This window comes from Colias eurytheme, chromosome 9, assembly GCF_061535395.1.
Source record: "Colias eurytheme isolate Ceu_HAF_F1 chromosome 9, ilColEury1 Martin Lab GWU primary, whole genome shotgun sequence".
In the NCBI taxonomy this organism is placed as follows: Eukaryota; Metazoa; Arthropoda; class Insecta; order Lepidoptera; family Pieridae; genus Colias; species Colias eurytheme.
This window is the reverse complement of record NC_142988.1, coordinates 6,538,804-6,555,359: the sequence shown is the minus strand read 5'-3', so window position 1 is coordinate 6,555,359 and position 16,556 is coordinate 6,538,804. Positions and strand designations below refer to the sequence as shown.

General features: G+C 32.2%; 1 protein-coding gene across 1 annotated transcript; it reads left to right on the top strand.

Moving 5' to 3' along the window:
• The first annotated feature begins 623 nt into the window (after positions 1 to 623).
• On the top strand, positions 624 to 16,096 carry LOC149905855 (plasmolipin). The gene is made up of 4 exons (XM_090105162.1): positions 624 to 1,020; positions 12,778 to 12,936; positions 13,666 to 13,767; positions 15,014 to 16,096. The coding sequence occupies exons 1-4, from the start codon at positions 865 to 867 to the stop codon at positions 15,101 to 15,103; spliced, it is 507 nt and encodes a 168-aa protein (XP_089961288.1). The 5' UTR covers positions 624 to 864; the 3' UTR covers positions 15,104 to 16,096.
• Positions 16,097 to 16,556: the final 460 nt, after the last annotated feature.

Sequence of the window (16,556 nt, the reverse complement as noted above, 5' to 3'; positions counted from 1 at the left end):
TGGGTTCGATTCCCGGTGGAGACGAAGAAAAAAAAATGTCTCGGTCTGGTAGGACACAGAAGGCTGATCACCTACTTGTCCCTAAAGAAAATCGATCAGTGAAACAGATGTATAATGCATCTGCCCCTTACCCCACTAGGGGACATGGGACTTCACTTAGTTTTTATAATACTTGTTAAATTTTTACGCGCCTTATGTTATTTCTCATATTATAGTGCAATGCAATATTTTATAAGGCGCACAAATTTATTTGATAAAGAATGTTCTTGGTTACAAATTACACTGTGTAAAAATGAAACATTCCGTCTTTTTCTATAGGAGGTATAAACATTTTTAGTTTCAAACTTTTTTCAAAATTCAACCAAGTTTCAGTAAGGAGCGATCAATCTACAAATAAATAATAATACACATTACTTCTCGTTATATGCATGACAACTACAACAATTGAACAGATAAACATGTGAAAATTATGTAGGTATGTCTAGGACATAATATAGTAGATTTTAGAAATCACACTAAATGTATTAAATGACGGTCTACATTATTAATTATGAGGCTGGTATGTGAAATAGCTCGGTGAACGAGTGAGCAGCGGCTGTCACGGATACCAGCACCGCTGAGCGCACTTCGACAGGCAGCCGGCAGCGCGACGAACGACGCGAGGACGGTCGCCACCCATTACCCAATACCATTCTATTTCCCCGCCATTCTTTAGTCGCGCGCTGTACGCTCTATACTACGCTCACAGTTGCCGGACGAAAATGTATCACGCGTCTTTAGTGTGCTGAGGTTTCAAGTGTCTGTGTTCGTGTTTTGTAACATTCAGTATTTTTTATACATTTAAAAAGTTTAAAGAAAAAAAGGATGATGGCTCCCGAGACAGTGGTGACCGTCGACCATAACAAGCCTACCTCCCAGCAGGCGTCGCCGCAGCAGCAGCAAAGCGGCGCGCTGGACTGGATCAAAATCGATGTAGAATATTTCAAATCGACGCCTGGTTTACTCAAAGTCATTGAGTTGGTGAGTATTGTTTTCCTATGTTACTAATTTTATTCTCCCACGATGCGGACGACGATTATTGTAGGCATAACGCTACTTATCATTTCTCACAATGATACCAAATATTTTCATTCTTATTATTAGTGATGTGTATTGTTTATTGTTTCGGATTTATTCAATCTTTTTTAACATTAAAACAAGTTTAAAGTTTCATGTCTTATGCGATCATTCTTATAAATAAATTTTCATTGCGCAGTTTGTAAATAATGACAAGAAACTCATTCGTGTCCGTGTTTATGTCTAGTTAGCACTTTTGCAGGCGGTGCTCAGTATTATTGCTTAGGTAGGTATTATTATTATAATATAACGGTGTTTCTTATCGAGGTCACATATAATGCATGGTGTGTGGTGACAAGTGTGTACGTATACTTTATGCATTCAAAGTGCTGAGAAAGTTTTTTGCCGGTTTGGAGGTCACATAGCATAGTAGGCAGTGTGTGGGTAATGATCACATAATATTATAAAATTATATTCATCGTGGCATGTTACCAAGACGTGTTTATAAGTTAAACCTAAGTTATAACTCGCTCGGCGAGATAGAGAACGTAGGTTGGCGCAACTTTATGAAATCATTCACTAAACCGTATACCTACCTACCGCAATAATGATTTGTACGTACCTATGAAATAATCTTAAAAAAAACATTATAAGAAGTATTGTAGAAACCCGTTTCTGTAAGCACAGCGCTTTTAACCTACTCTAACTATTCTGATAATATATTTAACAATAATTATCACAACGAATTATGTCTTAATAAATATACTATTTTTGTAGCAACAAAATTAAAAAATATAACAACGAAACGACATCATTACTAATGATAATTATTGTGTCATTATAAATGAGCGCATTACTGCGTGCTATTTTAGATATTTTTAATTGATTGCCAATTTCTTACTTGAGCACCTAAAAGCAATTAAAATGTTATAAATTGCATGTACCTACTCTTAAAGCATTTTTATTATACGTTGACGAGTTATATAGAATAACAAATGCAGAATTCATAAAGTACCTACCTATTACCTAAGTAACTACCGTCATATTTAATTTTACATAAGTCATAAATCCATACTTCCATACTAATATTATAAATGCGAAAGTAACTCTGTCTGTCTGTCTGTTACTCAATCATGCCTAAACTACTGAACCAATTTGCATGAAATTTGGTATAGAGATATTTTGATACCCGAGAAAGGACATAGGCTACTTTTTATCCCGGGAAATAGGATGGGTTTTACCCGGAAATCCCACGGGAACGGGGCTATGCGGGTTTTTCTTTGACTGCGCGGGCGAGGCTGCGGGTGGAAAGCTAGTACTTAATAAAATTTTCAGAGAAGATTCGTTTCAAATATGGGTAATAAGTAATATAACTAATGATCAATAGGTATTACGTCGTATTCGTTATAATTTAGGCATGCTTCAGTCACCTACGCTATAACAGCTTGCTGATATCATCGTTGCCAGTTCGCATGCCTCAGACCGCGCCGTATCCTTGCAACTATTACGAATCCGTCCACCTCACTAATACATGTAATACATAAGAAATTTGAATTCGCGATAATTCTAACAGGTCGACCTTGAATTTATATCTTGTTTAAAAATTATATTGTATTACACCGTTCAAGTTATAAACCGTGTTGTGATATTTACAGAATCATAATCTTATTCTTTATCATAAGATCTATCTCATGCCCATTGCTAGCTAATTTCATAGATATTTGGAACCCATCATGGATGATGGGTTAAATCGTGTGATCTTGACTCTAGTCATAGAATACTAATTATTAATAGTAGCTAACGCTACTCTAGTTGCAAGAATCCTTATTGACTAGGTACCTAGATTATGCATCAATTATTTATTTTATTTATAGTTACTTGGATAAAACTTATTCGTCGAATAATGTATAAAACTACCATTTTAAAAACGTATTCTAATTGCCCGCATTTGACAGTTTACGTGACATTTTAATATTATCGTGTAATAATTTTTTGGACGGATAAGTTTTATCCGAGCATTGAAAATCGGCCCTTACTCTTAGGGCGCTTGTGCACTACAAGGAATTTTACTGTCCGGCATTCCGATTTTTTACGGTCCGGTGTGGCATGAAAAAAACCGATGAATTGCTTGTGCACCTGTCCGTCTTTACTCGGATCAGTGCGGTACAGTTCAAGGAAGTTTGGCGGTATAATGCTATCATAAATGATTGTTTTTGTATTTTACAAGAAACGAGTAAAAAATATAGAAGGTGAAATATTATATTACTTCATTATAATAAAAAGTAAAGTTCCGTAAGAGATTTAAAATGCGTGTTTCACTTATTTATTTTAATCGGTGACGAGGAGCTAATTAAGCTATTCCCACTTGAACTTTAACTTACCAACACTTACTTAGATAATAATTATAGGTCAATGCTTGGTCAATGTATATAAAATAACAATACCGACTTCTCAAATCTCATTGCCAACTAAAAGAAAGTAAAACAAGAGCTTGCTTTTAATTGGCATATGCAGTAAAAACAGTAAAATCCAAGCAAGTGGGCATTCAAAAACAATTATACCTACAGCGACTCGTAGACACAAAAAACCATCCGGAATAGGGAAAAGTAAAATGTCGGACAGTAAAATTACGTATAGTGCACAAGCTAGTATATAGATTAATGGCGTGCCATACCGGACCGTAAAAAATCGGAATGCCGGACCGTAAAATTCCTTGTAGTGGACAAACGCCCTTAGGGCTGATTTTTCAATCCTTGGTTAAAACTTATTCGTCGAATAATGTATAAAACTACCATTTTTAAAACGTATTCTAATTGCCCGTATTTGACAGTTTACGTGACATTTTAATATTATTTTATTGGACGGATAAGTTTTATCCAAGCATTGAAAAATCGGCCCTTATGGAAATAACTATTAGCAGTGCAATAGTGTTCTTTCACATTCATTGTTTAATTCTTTAAATGATTTTCATTTATTTTTTAATGTATTGAGTATTGACATTCCACGTCCTTTGGCTGCGTACGTTCGAGTTGGATGATAAAAAGAGTCGATAATGTGGAATGAAAATAGAGTTAAAAAATAAAAATTGAATTTTTGTGAATATCATTTAGCTATAGGTAATATTATTATGTGTCACATACAAAAGGATGATTTTATTTATGATTTTTTATAACTACTTATTCAAGTGTCTTATTTTGATAACTTCTAACTCGAATGTTATTACGTATTTATTTTTGAATGGGTTCTGCAATGTAGAGTCTTGTATCGGATATCATTAGATATACATTTCGATTTTCAGTAGCTTTAAACTATACATATACAATAAATCTCGGTAGCTTAGAGATATTTCTTACTTTTTTATTGCAATTAACAATTTTATGTGAAAAAATTCAATTGAAATTAAATGATTGTGGAAATCATACATACTTAATATGGTTAGTATTTTTCTAATAACAACGCCAATTAAAGTACCTAACCTTTAGAAAACATTGACCCTTAATCTTTATGTCATCAACGCCCACATTATGGTTGCAATAAGGTTTGTAACCTCTTGCATGTTATTTCGGTGTGTCCATAAAATATATTTTACTTAATTTTATGATAAGAACATTTAACTGCACGATTCTGAAAATATACAATTAAATAGATTTTTTTCCAACATTCCATAATAAGGATGATTTAGGTTTCATTAATTTTATTAATTAAAAAAATAGGTACTTAATAAATAACTCTGTTGTAAATTAAGCCAGAATTTGAGAATATATAAATAGATAAATTATTATTAAATAGAATAAATTGTAAATTTTTATATGACGTAAGATAGAAGTATAAAAAATACCCAATATCTTGGTAGGTCGCAACTCGCAGGTGCGACTGCGACAATATGAATTCTAATGAGTCATGAAAAAGTGAACTATCTTATCAATGTTTGTAGAAAAATATATTAAACATGATATGTATTATCATCATTGTTTATAGTCAAAGCTTATATTTCGGATTATTTATGTGAGTAAGACTTGAATGTACGGGAAGTAAAAGAAGATTGTTTAAATATGAAATGAACAGAGGTTAATAATATATAATTATTTAAAGTATATAATTATTACGTATCTTTTAGGCGTAACACTTCTTAAATTATTCTACTTTCGTAAACAAATAATAGTTAAGTTAAGTAGTTAAGTATGCATTTTATTTTATAATACAAAATGTTTTATGTGCTTATATTATACTTGTGTTTTTCGACAGCGTTTTACATCTTTTTCAAGTGAAATACTTGACTGATAACAAATTTCGATAACATCGATAGCGATTGTTGTTCACCAAATGTGCGGAAACTATTGATAATGTTTGCAGTGGTTCATTTTATCAAATAAGATTTGAAAATACAATGTTTGATCATAAGATTAATAATTTAAATATATTGTAGGAAACGTGGAAGAGACAGGTAGGCATATTAAATCTAAATTACACATTTAAATCAGTGTACCATTGATACATACCTAGTACATTGGTCCATGCTAGTAACTACTTACGATTATACTTATACGATTTTCATAATCCAAGCTTCAAAATGCAATACCTAATACATTAACGATATGTTCAAGTAAAGCAGGACTGTGCATAGCTTTACGTATCAGACGGGTGAAAGCTGGTATCAAAATGAAAGTAGTTCTGGCGTCAACACATTGGTCCAAAGGCAGCGTGCGTCGGTAGATGTCGACATGATTAACCTGACGTTTCTCATCATTTCACTTTTCGTACATTTAAGTAGATGGATATATCTCTGTATGTTTGTATTTGGCGTCTCGTCACGTGAAAGGCGTGACTAGATTTTTTTTACAAGACATAAATCAAATTTTCATTACAATATCCATTTATTTCTGTAGTTTGAGAAGGTAACTACATATTTAATTTAGAATAAATATTAATTTAAAAGCTAAAAACATACTTAATATAAAAAAAATATATATAAAGTTATTTAAGAACATTAGAATTAATCTCTCGTTCAAAATGAACCGTGTACGTTATGTTATATTATACAATTAACACACGAGTATGTACATATTTTGTTTTCGTGTCTCATACTTATAAATAGTTATCAGAGCGTGATAAAAGAGAAACTCTTTGGTTTTACAATAATTGTGTATTATTTTGAAACACGTGAACATATTTATATACTTCGTCATGTCAATTGTCAACGCATGCATGTGTTGGGAACGCATGCACTTGGGAATTTTTAGTAAAATTGTTTAGGAAACACTTATTTCAGTCATACTAAGCTCAGAACGTGGTAGTGGTTTTAAAATGTATGCTCTATGCTTATCCAGCATATTAAGTGTTAATGTAGTAAATAATAATGTACCTATGTTTATTGTCTTTTTTTATGTCAGAGCAAGCAAAGGGGCAGGTGGGCCACCACCGCCCATAAACACTTGTAACACTAGAAGTGTTGCAGGTGCTTTGCCGGCCTTTTATGGACAAATAAGTCTACGTCAAATTGTATCCCAATCCATCATACGCAAAGCAGTCACACACATCATCACAAATTATCGCCATTCAAAAGAAGAGTAGGTAGAGTAAGCTGTAAGTAAGATGCAGGTCTTCAAAAATACTTCCATTTAGGGAGAGGTTTATTTTTAATTGTGTTTTGAAAATGAATATTATTTTAACATGGAAATTCAGTAGGTATAAGATCATATAATTAACAATGTCGCGTAGAAACCTGACGCCATTCAAGGACTCATGATTAGCACACGTCATATAAATAGATAATGCCTACGTTTTCTTACTTAAACAAGTTTGTGTAATTGATTCGTGATTATGTAAATCTTCTAGATACATTCTTGTGCAAATACCAAATATACTTCCACCACAGAATAGTTAATAGTACCTAGCTACACTTCCACATTGAAAATTTTCATTAAGCTTTTTTTTTTACTGTACCTACATAATTCTGTCTTAAATTTTAATTTTATAAATATTTCTGTGTTTATTAAATATGGAATAATTTACGAATAAAATTTTATTCGTAGTAAGTATAATATGTATTATAATCTAAAGTTAACCATAAAACTCAATGATTTTTATCGAAGTGCTATTCTGTACTCTCTAGGCTATATTCTAAATGTGATAGATATATAATAATAATTACAATTAATATAGTTAATAATGATTTAAGTATACTGAGACAAGAGTAACGATTTTTAGGTACAATATTATGATGGCTAACTAACGTCTCGTCACGTCTTTTTATTCGTGTTTACTACCGTATGTATTTTTAATCTTACCGACAGCAACAGTTATTTTTAGAGGTCGTCTTTCTCTTGTTCTTTCATTGCGAGCATTATATAATATATCCTAGATGTTTAATGATCTACAAATAAAATTTTCAGATCTTTCTCATCAGGTGTAGTAGTCATTTAATATAGGTAGGTACCTGTTGGCTGCTATGAGCAAAGGCTCCATATAAAGATATGGCCCGAGAGGAGTGATGTTTAATAATAATTGTTATTCATTCTTGTTTAGAAAGTCCATTTAAGGTCCTCTTGTGATCTATAATTCTTGCATTCTTGCATTCATGCGTGTAAATAGTCCTTTGTGACATAAGACATTATTTTATTAATGACGTAATTGTGGTTAGTGCATTCAGAATAATTATTATGATGTATGAATACCACATAGTCCTTATAAATTAATTAATCCTTGAACAGTGTGGTTGATATTTTATTTGTATTTTATTCTCGTTGGTGAGTTGATTAGTGACATCAACTTTAATTCTATGACGAGTCATCTAGAAGTAGATTGCATTTGACCTAAGACGGAGGAACGTCAAAAAGGTTCAAGTAGTTGCTCCTGATCTTTTAATTAACAATTAGAACTGACTCATGTAACAGCGAAAAGGATGTGAAATGGCAATAACGTAATGTAAAATAACGTCTGTTTGAGATAGTAGTTTTTGGAGTAGCAACGACCGAATCTATTAATTCTCTTCACACTGTTATTAGCCCGTGACCTCATTCTATGAGTTTGAGTTGCTCATATTAAAACAATAGCTACGTAACGTCGTTGTTATATCTGTAGCTTTGTATTTTAATACTAAATTATTAAATGGCGTTCCCACGCTTTACCTACACTCTACAGGTAGGCCCACAGGTAGAAATATATTATGTATTGGGTCTTCGTTAGCGTCATTATTGGAAACAAGCCATCTTCACAAGGTTTTGCTTTTTGCTAGATACTGCGTTAATTGAAAAAAAGGAAGTTCAAAGACAATAAAATTCTTCAGGTATTTATATGTAATGATTTTGCTTTTTTAAAATTGGGTTTTAAATTTTTAATGTTGTTAAATAAACGACCCGAGCATTTATAGTTTCTCGTAATTGAAGTTGTTTGTAAATATTGGCTTTCTTTAAATCGCCGGCTTATAAGTCGTCACGATTTAGAATTTGGGGCAATGAAATTGAAAAACTTTCATTGAAAAGTATCTCTTCTATAGGTAGTAAGTGGCTACGCATTGAATATCGAGTATCAAGGTCAACACTTCGATTCAATACGACAATCGGTCGATATTGAAGACTACTTCCTTCTACCTACTTAAAGTCAGTCACGTCTTATAGCTATCACAATCGTGTTGTATACTTATAATATTTTATGGTAAATATAATTATAAATTATAGGTAGTTAAGATATTACAAAAATATAATAGACTAAGTTTTCTGCCAAAAATATTTATAAATCCCAGTTTTGTCAAAGTTTTGTGCTTGTGTATTTGACAGCTACCTATATGAAAATATATTACTTGCTCTGTGATGAAAATAAAATGTACATTACATGCTTCTTACATGTTTGTTTTTGAATATAATTTAGCATGTACGTAGGCGAAACAATTAATCTTAAATATGCAGAGGAATGCTCAAGTAATAAATTTAAGGTAAAAAATAAATAAAATTTCTCAAAACATCACATGTTATTGAGACCGAAAAATTGATATTTCAATATCCTATTCTCGGAGTGGTCGATGATTGGCGTCTTGTTTATCAGTTACGTTCGACTTTCGAGTATTCGACTTCCATACTTTTTCATCTCGTATTCATGTTGCTACGGGGAACAGCTGCAACTGTAGTGAGGTGTGGTAACGGGAAGCGCATAGACTGAGGTCGTTGACATAAAAAAATCTATTTGTAGTATAGCTAGTGGCCAGCATTGTCTTTACAAATGAAATGGTCAAGTTTGAGTCGGATATCTTTATGAATTTACTTCCGTTCATATTTGATGGCATTTTAATAAATATTTTTGGCTTATTTAGGTATTATAATAAAATTCCACACTTACGTTCCATTGAACATTGATCTGTATGTCAATAATAATCAAATTACCTCTAAAAGTAACATACATAATACAGTGCATATTTTATTCAATTTCCATCAAATAATTTCCATTTTGTACACCAAATATCAATTTTATAAATAGTTTTAATAAATTATATTATTTATGTACTTATATTGAAAATTTTTTATAGTACTGTATGGTGCGGATGTATGGTTACTGAGCAATAACAACATTTTTGGGTGCGACGGTCGCTGCGTTGGCAAGATACCCACTGACCCGAATAGTGTGAACACGTCGAAATAATATTTTACATAAAATATTACTATAGTAGGAAGTATATTATAGGGGCAATTTGTAGCAAAGTTATTAAAGTCTTATTTAAACAAGTACTGCTTAAATTTATTTTGAACTGGCTATAGGTATCCCAGACTACTGAATAGTTACTGTAAGCTGTTGTCTCGATGGTTATTTTGTGTAAACTTTCACGGAGTAATACTACAACATACAAATAACAATGTACACCAAAGCTTTATACCAAAAACATCTTATCATAAGAGTATCGGGTTTATAAATGCTTATCAATATTATTAAGCTGTAGCGGACATCCGGCCATCGACCGCTTGTTATTTAGAGTGAAATTTTAGCATGTAGGTATGTGTTTAGTGTTCATTCCCATTGATAGACAGCAAATGGCGGTCGAGTCCCATGTGTATGCGTGGCGATGCTGGCACGCACTTTCACCAGCACTGCGCGGGCGCACGCGTCACACACATGGCATCGATTTTTGACCTCGTTTACGTTAAAGCGCTTTTGTAATAAATGCATGCATTGTAAAACGCTATTAGTTTCAGTCTCGCTGTTACAAAATCTTTGAAACTAGAAATCTTGCAGAATGAGACAAAACTTAAAGATGGCTTTTGTGTCATTGGAAATTTTGTCTCTTTTTTTTCAAAATACTACTTATGTGGACTTATAATCGCCATCCTTAGGATAAATAATGATGACATTTTTCTGTGCTTTTGGTTAAGTATAGATTTAAAAAAAATGTAGGTAGACTTTACAAAATGTGTAGGTACATATTATATTTACCATTGTCTATGAAGGAAATAAGTATTTTGAGAGAAAGATTTTTGCTTTGTTTAGAACTTAGTTATGTACCTACTTTTTATTTTGCAAGCTTAGAGCCGTCAAATGAGATGTATATTATACAGGGTGACTGGAAATTCGACGTGATCCTTCAAAGGGGTTATACTAGAGGTCATTTGCAACAAATTAAGTCCAGTTAACCAGGGGTAAAAAATGGATGGTTATTGAGCTATGACCCTTTTCTTTTTGAGGTGATGCAAGTTTTGGGCAAGCTTTTTTTTTTAAAGTGATCGCTCATTCTTCGGCTTTCAAAAAAATATCAATTGAATGTTAACAGTGTAGTTGTTTTTTCACTTATAATACCACAAGAGCTTCAAAATTATCGGGTATTTTCCGATAGGTTCGTTGCAAACAAATGAAGGAGTCAAGTTTTTAGTCAAGGTTAAAAAATCACGAGCGCGAAGCGCGAGTGATTTTTCCTGAAAAACTTGACGACTTTATTTGTTTGCAGGGAATCTTGAGGGAAATGCCAGATAATTTTGAAGCTCGTGTGGTATTCGGGAGATTATTTTTCCGTCCCAAATGTCGGCCAATAATTTCACAATTGAATTGAACCTGTCAGTTTGACGTCAACGACCAGAGAAAATTTTCAAAAAATTATCAGTATAATAACCATGTAGGTTGTACCACGTGACGTCGAATGGTGCAATTCTATTGGTCGATATTTTGGTCGGAAAAATAATCATAATTAATTGTTTTTGGTAAAAAGGCAGAAAATTTTATCTGTCATAGCTCAATAACCATCCATTTTTGACCCCAGCTTAACTGGACTTAATTTGTTGCAAATGACCTCTAGTATAAGTAACCCCTTTGCAGGATCACGTCGAATTTCCAGTCACCCTGTATATTAATAGCATGTCGTTATGTAGTTACATTATTATAAACGTAGAATAATATTGTATACCAAGAATCAAGATATTACGAAATCTGGATAAATACCATTCAAATTATAAAAATTAAGTAAAAGCGTCAGTACTCAGTAGGAATTATTACGTAAACGTTGGTAAACGCAAAGAATACGTAATATGTATAGTAAAAAGTAGGTACCTACTTGTTTTGAAGTGAAAAGCCGACTCTCAGATAGCGTCACGTGTGAGATCGTTCGACCATGTTCGACTTGAAAATATTTTACTAGCACAGCAGCAAAGAGTAAACCGGTAAGAATTTAGTTGAAGTTGCATCTCGCATAAATATTGGGGGTCGGGACTCGGGACTACTAAAACGAATGTGTACACCTGTTTGCGAACATTGCGACAGCTAGGTATGAGCTAGGTCGTGCGGCGTTCCGGCATTGGCTTGGGCGATATGGAACCGGTTTATGTCGGAGGGGAGGCTTCACCGGACATTTACCTGGCACCGTTGCCCTAGTGGTACTAGGATATTACCGCTAAGATATTCCAATTACCTGCGTCAACTACGAACTGACATTAAATTAACATGTTAACGTTGCTAGTGTACACAAACACGACTATGATGCACAATTGTTATAATTTTTATGATTAGATAAGGTTAAGTATAGAGATTTAATTGAAATTTATCGTGTTGTTGTTAAAAGTCATTATAATACATAATTATATTCTGCAAATCCAATCATATCCAACATAAATAAAATGAAAATAATATATTATATAATATGTAGGTAGGTACTAGAACTAGATAGACTAAAAATCGAAAGTTGTGTAAATTGTATACCTACTCGCATAAAATAATACTAGTACTTGTATACGTAGTATATTATTATTAGTCTGTGCTAGTACACAAGTACGAGATGCTAGTAGACAAGTATTATTTTCTTAGACAAGCGACTGAATACATTACTAATCGTCATTCTACATTAAAATTATCTTCTTAGGTACGAATCCATTATATAAATAATAACTTAACACCAAAAGTTACGCGAGATATATAAAAAAAAATATTAGACATAATAGAATCAATATTACCGTCTAGTCTAGAGTCTAGAGTCTAGACCATTAGTATGGCTAGGCCAAACATGTTTGCGTTTAGTGGGTTTTGACTTTTGATAAGAAATAATAGCAAATTAAACAATTTTTATCTGTATGATGAAGCCTTACAAACACCCTCAATATATTACCTATGATATAGATAAATAGTTAAGATACATATTTATCTAATTAAACTTCATTTCTAATGTATCATCAATCATCGATAACACTCTCTTGTATCTACCTACTTATTGGATTGTTGTTCATAATATTAACGTAGATATTTATATTTGAATTTCAGATTCTCGGCATAATATGTATGTCCCTGGGAACCCCGTTTGCGTCGTCGTGGTATGTGTTTGTTGCTGTGACGGCCTTCATCACGACCCTCATGTGGAGCTTCGTGTACCTGCTTAGTGTTAGGGACGCCCTCAAGATACCAATTAACTGGGTTTTGTCCGTAAGTTATCTGAAAATATTTTTTCAATTGAATAAAACGTTTGTTTGTTGAGAAAAGGGAATGAGATTGTAAATAAGATAAGACTCCAAATCTCGAACTCAAAAAAGCTTATCTATGTTACTATACTTATCGGGCTTTTCAGCGTAATCGTCGCTGTGAAATGAAACAGCGACTTCTATTATTTTGAATCATAGGATATTGGAATATTCTACAATTTGATAAAATCTCAAACTTCCACAAGAATTGTTATCATACATGTATCCGACAGATAAGAATGAATTTTTACATGTCCTCAATCGATTTTAAATGGCTGTTGAATAAAGGTAAAAGAATTACTTAGAGGAAACAAATAATAGTTTAAATAATTAGTGTTTGCTAATAGAATATTTAAATATGAGGCAATTATGGTGATGGTCTGTCCGAGTGACGTCATTTTTAATTTGAAAATGAATGGAATAATTTTAATTACTTACCTATTCACTTCGATATACAATTTCGTTAATTGTTATTTTTTTGTATTTTAAATTTAACATTATATTTAAAGTATTAAATATTTCTTATTCTCAGTTTAATGTGCCATCAACAACATAAGTAAAAACATATCTTCATATACTAAAGCTAATCAAAAGAAATCTATATCGAATAGGTAATATTTGATTGTATTTATTACATGTTTTCCTCTCAAAAATGAACATAAGTATTTTAACCTTATTATGTCGTTTTTTACAGGAATTAATCAGCACAGCTTTGGAGACGCTGTTCTACCTCATCGCTTTCATTGTGATGTTCACGTCAATTTATGGAAGCTATGGGCGTAATGTTGCGGCTGCTGTGAGTATTATTTTTTATTTAAGTTTATTTTAATAAACTACCCAGACACAGATAATATAATACATACTAACTTTATCCTCAATTGAATAATATGCATCTGTCTTCGTCCATGGACGTATAAAAAAAGACGGACGCCGTTTTACGAAGAAAAAACGTGAAGCCACCGTAGTAAGCTGGCGATCGTGTAAAGACAATGAACACGCACACACTCTCACCATAGTAAGCTAGTCGGCCGTCATTACGTCGTGAACTACCGACTGATTAACTGCGTCACTGTTTCACAAAAAATATTTAAAATGCCGTCTTGCGTGGTTAAATGGTGTCGCAACAGTACAATTTTAAATAACAAAACACAGGGGATTACATTCCACAGGGAAGCAAGTTATTTCTTTTATGTTTTAATGACAAAATTATTACGACAAATTTTATAGAAAAAAAAAATACAGCCGCCATTGTCATCAGGACAGCTGTTGCCATAGTGTTTCCATTATTTCAACATTTCATTCTCCCAAAAGTCGGGGAGTTGATGTAAAGTTAATTAATTTTAAAATTACGATAAAATAATTTCATACAAAATGCAAATTTGTTTTAACATTTTCTTCTCACAAAAACATGTATACTATGCTAACCCTTATATAACAACCATATTTAAAAAAAATATCACAGCCAATTAATACTGTCTACGACAAAATATGTTATGAGACAGTTAATTTGAAAATTTCAAGTAAATATATGTATACTGAAATCGTATGAAGCATGTTTAATTGTTTGGTTATAAACTGACATTTTATTTTATTTATATTAATAATAATTAAGGAGACATTACATCTCCTCCCCCCAATATTGGTTGAACAAGTTTTCATACATTTTCCTTTGGTTTCGCGTCCAGTGGTTGATTTGTCAAAGCTAAATATAAATTATATTTATGCTTAGGTTCTAATAGTTAGAGTAGGTACACATAAAAAGTATATCAAATTGAAAAATAAAAATACTAAAGTGTGGGGTAATTTTATTGCATCTGGCAATCAACCTGGCACACACACATGGATGTGTCGCCGCCATTACTAGGCTTCACTCAATGTTTAGGCGATACTCCGTCCGTCTTTTTTTAAACATCCATGTCTTCGTCAATAACTTTTCGGCGCCTAAATAAAAGTAACGGCAGACATGTTGATCAAGATAACAAAAAAATACGTTTTTATTTCACATTAGATGTTGTAGGTTAATATTTTTTCTATATCTACAGGTGTTCGGTATCTTCAATACATTGGCGTACGGGTACAGTTCGTTCTTATTGTACCAAGAACACAGGAATGGCGCCACAGGCTTGGCGTGAAACGCCAGGTCCCGCCCACACCCCGCTGGGAAATAACCTCCGAACAATATCGTTTTAATTTAACTATGTACTATTATTATTGTAAAAAAAAAACATATTTCTACGATGTACAGTATGTCTGTGTTTTGATGACGATTTTATTTTTTGACTAGTTTCGATTAAAGCTACGCATTATCATTAGAAAATTAACGTATAAAAATTATTGAATAAAATTAAAATATTTTTGAAAAGGCCATAATAACCATACCACCTTGGTATGACAATTTAATATAGCTACCTACTTTATTTATTGTTCTCGGTGTGTTCATATTTTGTGTGACTGTTATTGTTTATTTTTTAATCTTATTACAGAAATAGCATTAATTGGTTATGTTTGTGGTCAGTTACAGCGTTTTTTGTATTAAGGCAACTGATACCGTCCAAATGGCGTTTTTTGTTGTCACTTAGCATAGTTTATAAACAGTTAATTCTATGATATCTAACTATATAAAACTTTTCATTAATGGTAATTTTGCACGTGTAAAGCATTGATCAGTTATTGTAAATCGTTAATGATGCCTAGTCTAATTGTTATGACGATTCATTTACTTTAAAAAATATTTCAAATTATTTTATAAAAAAATATTCAATGGGTTTTGAAAAATACGAATGGATTGTATAAAAATTGTAATTGTATTAAAGGACAAAAAGGAGTAATCTCGTTTAAATTCTACTTAGACTATACCAAAATGTAATAATGTCACCAATATTGTATTTAATAGGTATTTGTACGTATCGTCACAGGTATCGTCTACGTATAAGAAAATATTTTTTATTATATATAAATAATCGGAATAACGGTTGATTATGTTGTTAAGTTCTGAAATATAACTTTAATTATTATTATCTATTCAAATAAGTACCTAGTGTTAACAAGGGAAATATAACACAATAGATTAATTTAACTAAGTATATTAATTTGTAAAATCAAAATAAATAAATGGTAACAATAATTTTGTCTTTTATTTTTAAACCTAAGTATATGGATATTTAATATCTTCCTAGTTTAGTTTTTGACACGCAATATTACTGGTAAATAATAACTTATTTACCAGTACTACCTATTGCGTGTCAAAAACTAAGGTAATATTTTCTCCTATCATACTCGTAAAATAAATTATACTAGCGGTCCGCCCCGGCTTCGCCCGTGGTACATATTTCGCAATAAAAAGTAGCCTATGTTCTTTCTCAGGGTCTAAAGATTATCTGTGCCAAATTTCATCAAAATCGGTCCAGTAGTTTATGCGTGAAAACCATACATACAAACCTTTCCTCTTTATAATATTAGTATAGATATAACCATGTTTAAGGGGCAAGACGGTATGGGTAAAGTACTTACAGTTTTAAAAATACGACATAAACATGAATATCGTATTAGTAATAATATAATTCTGAAGATTTTGTTTGTTTGAAC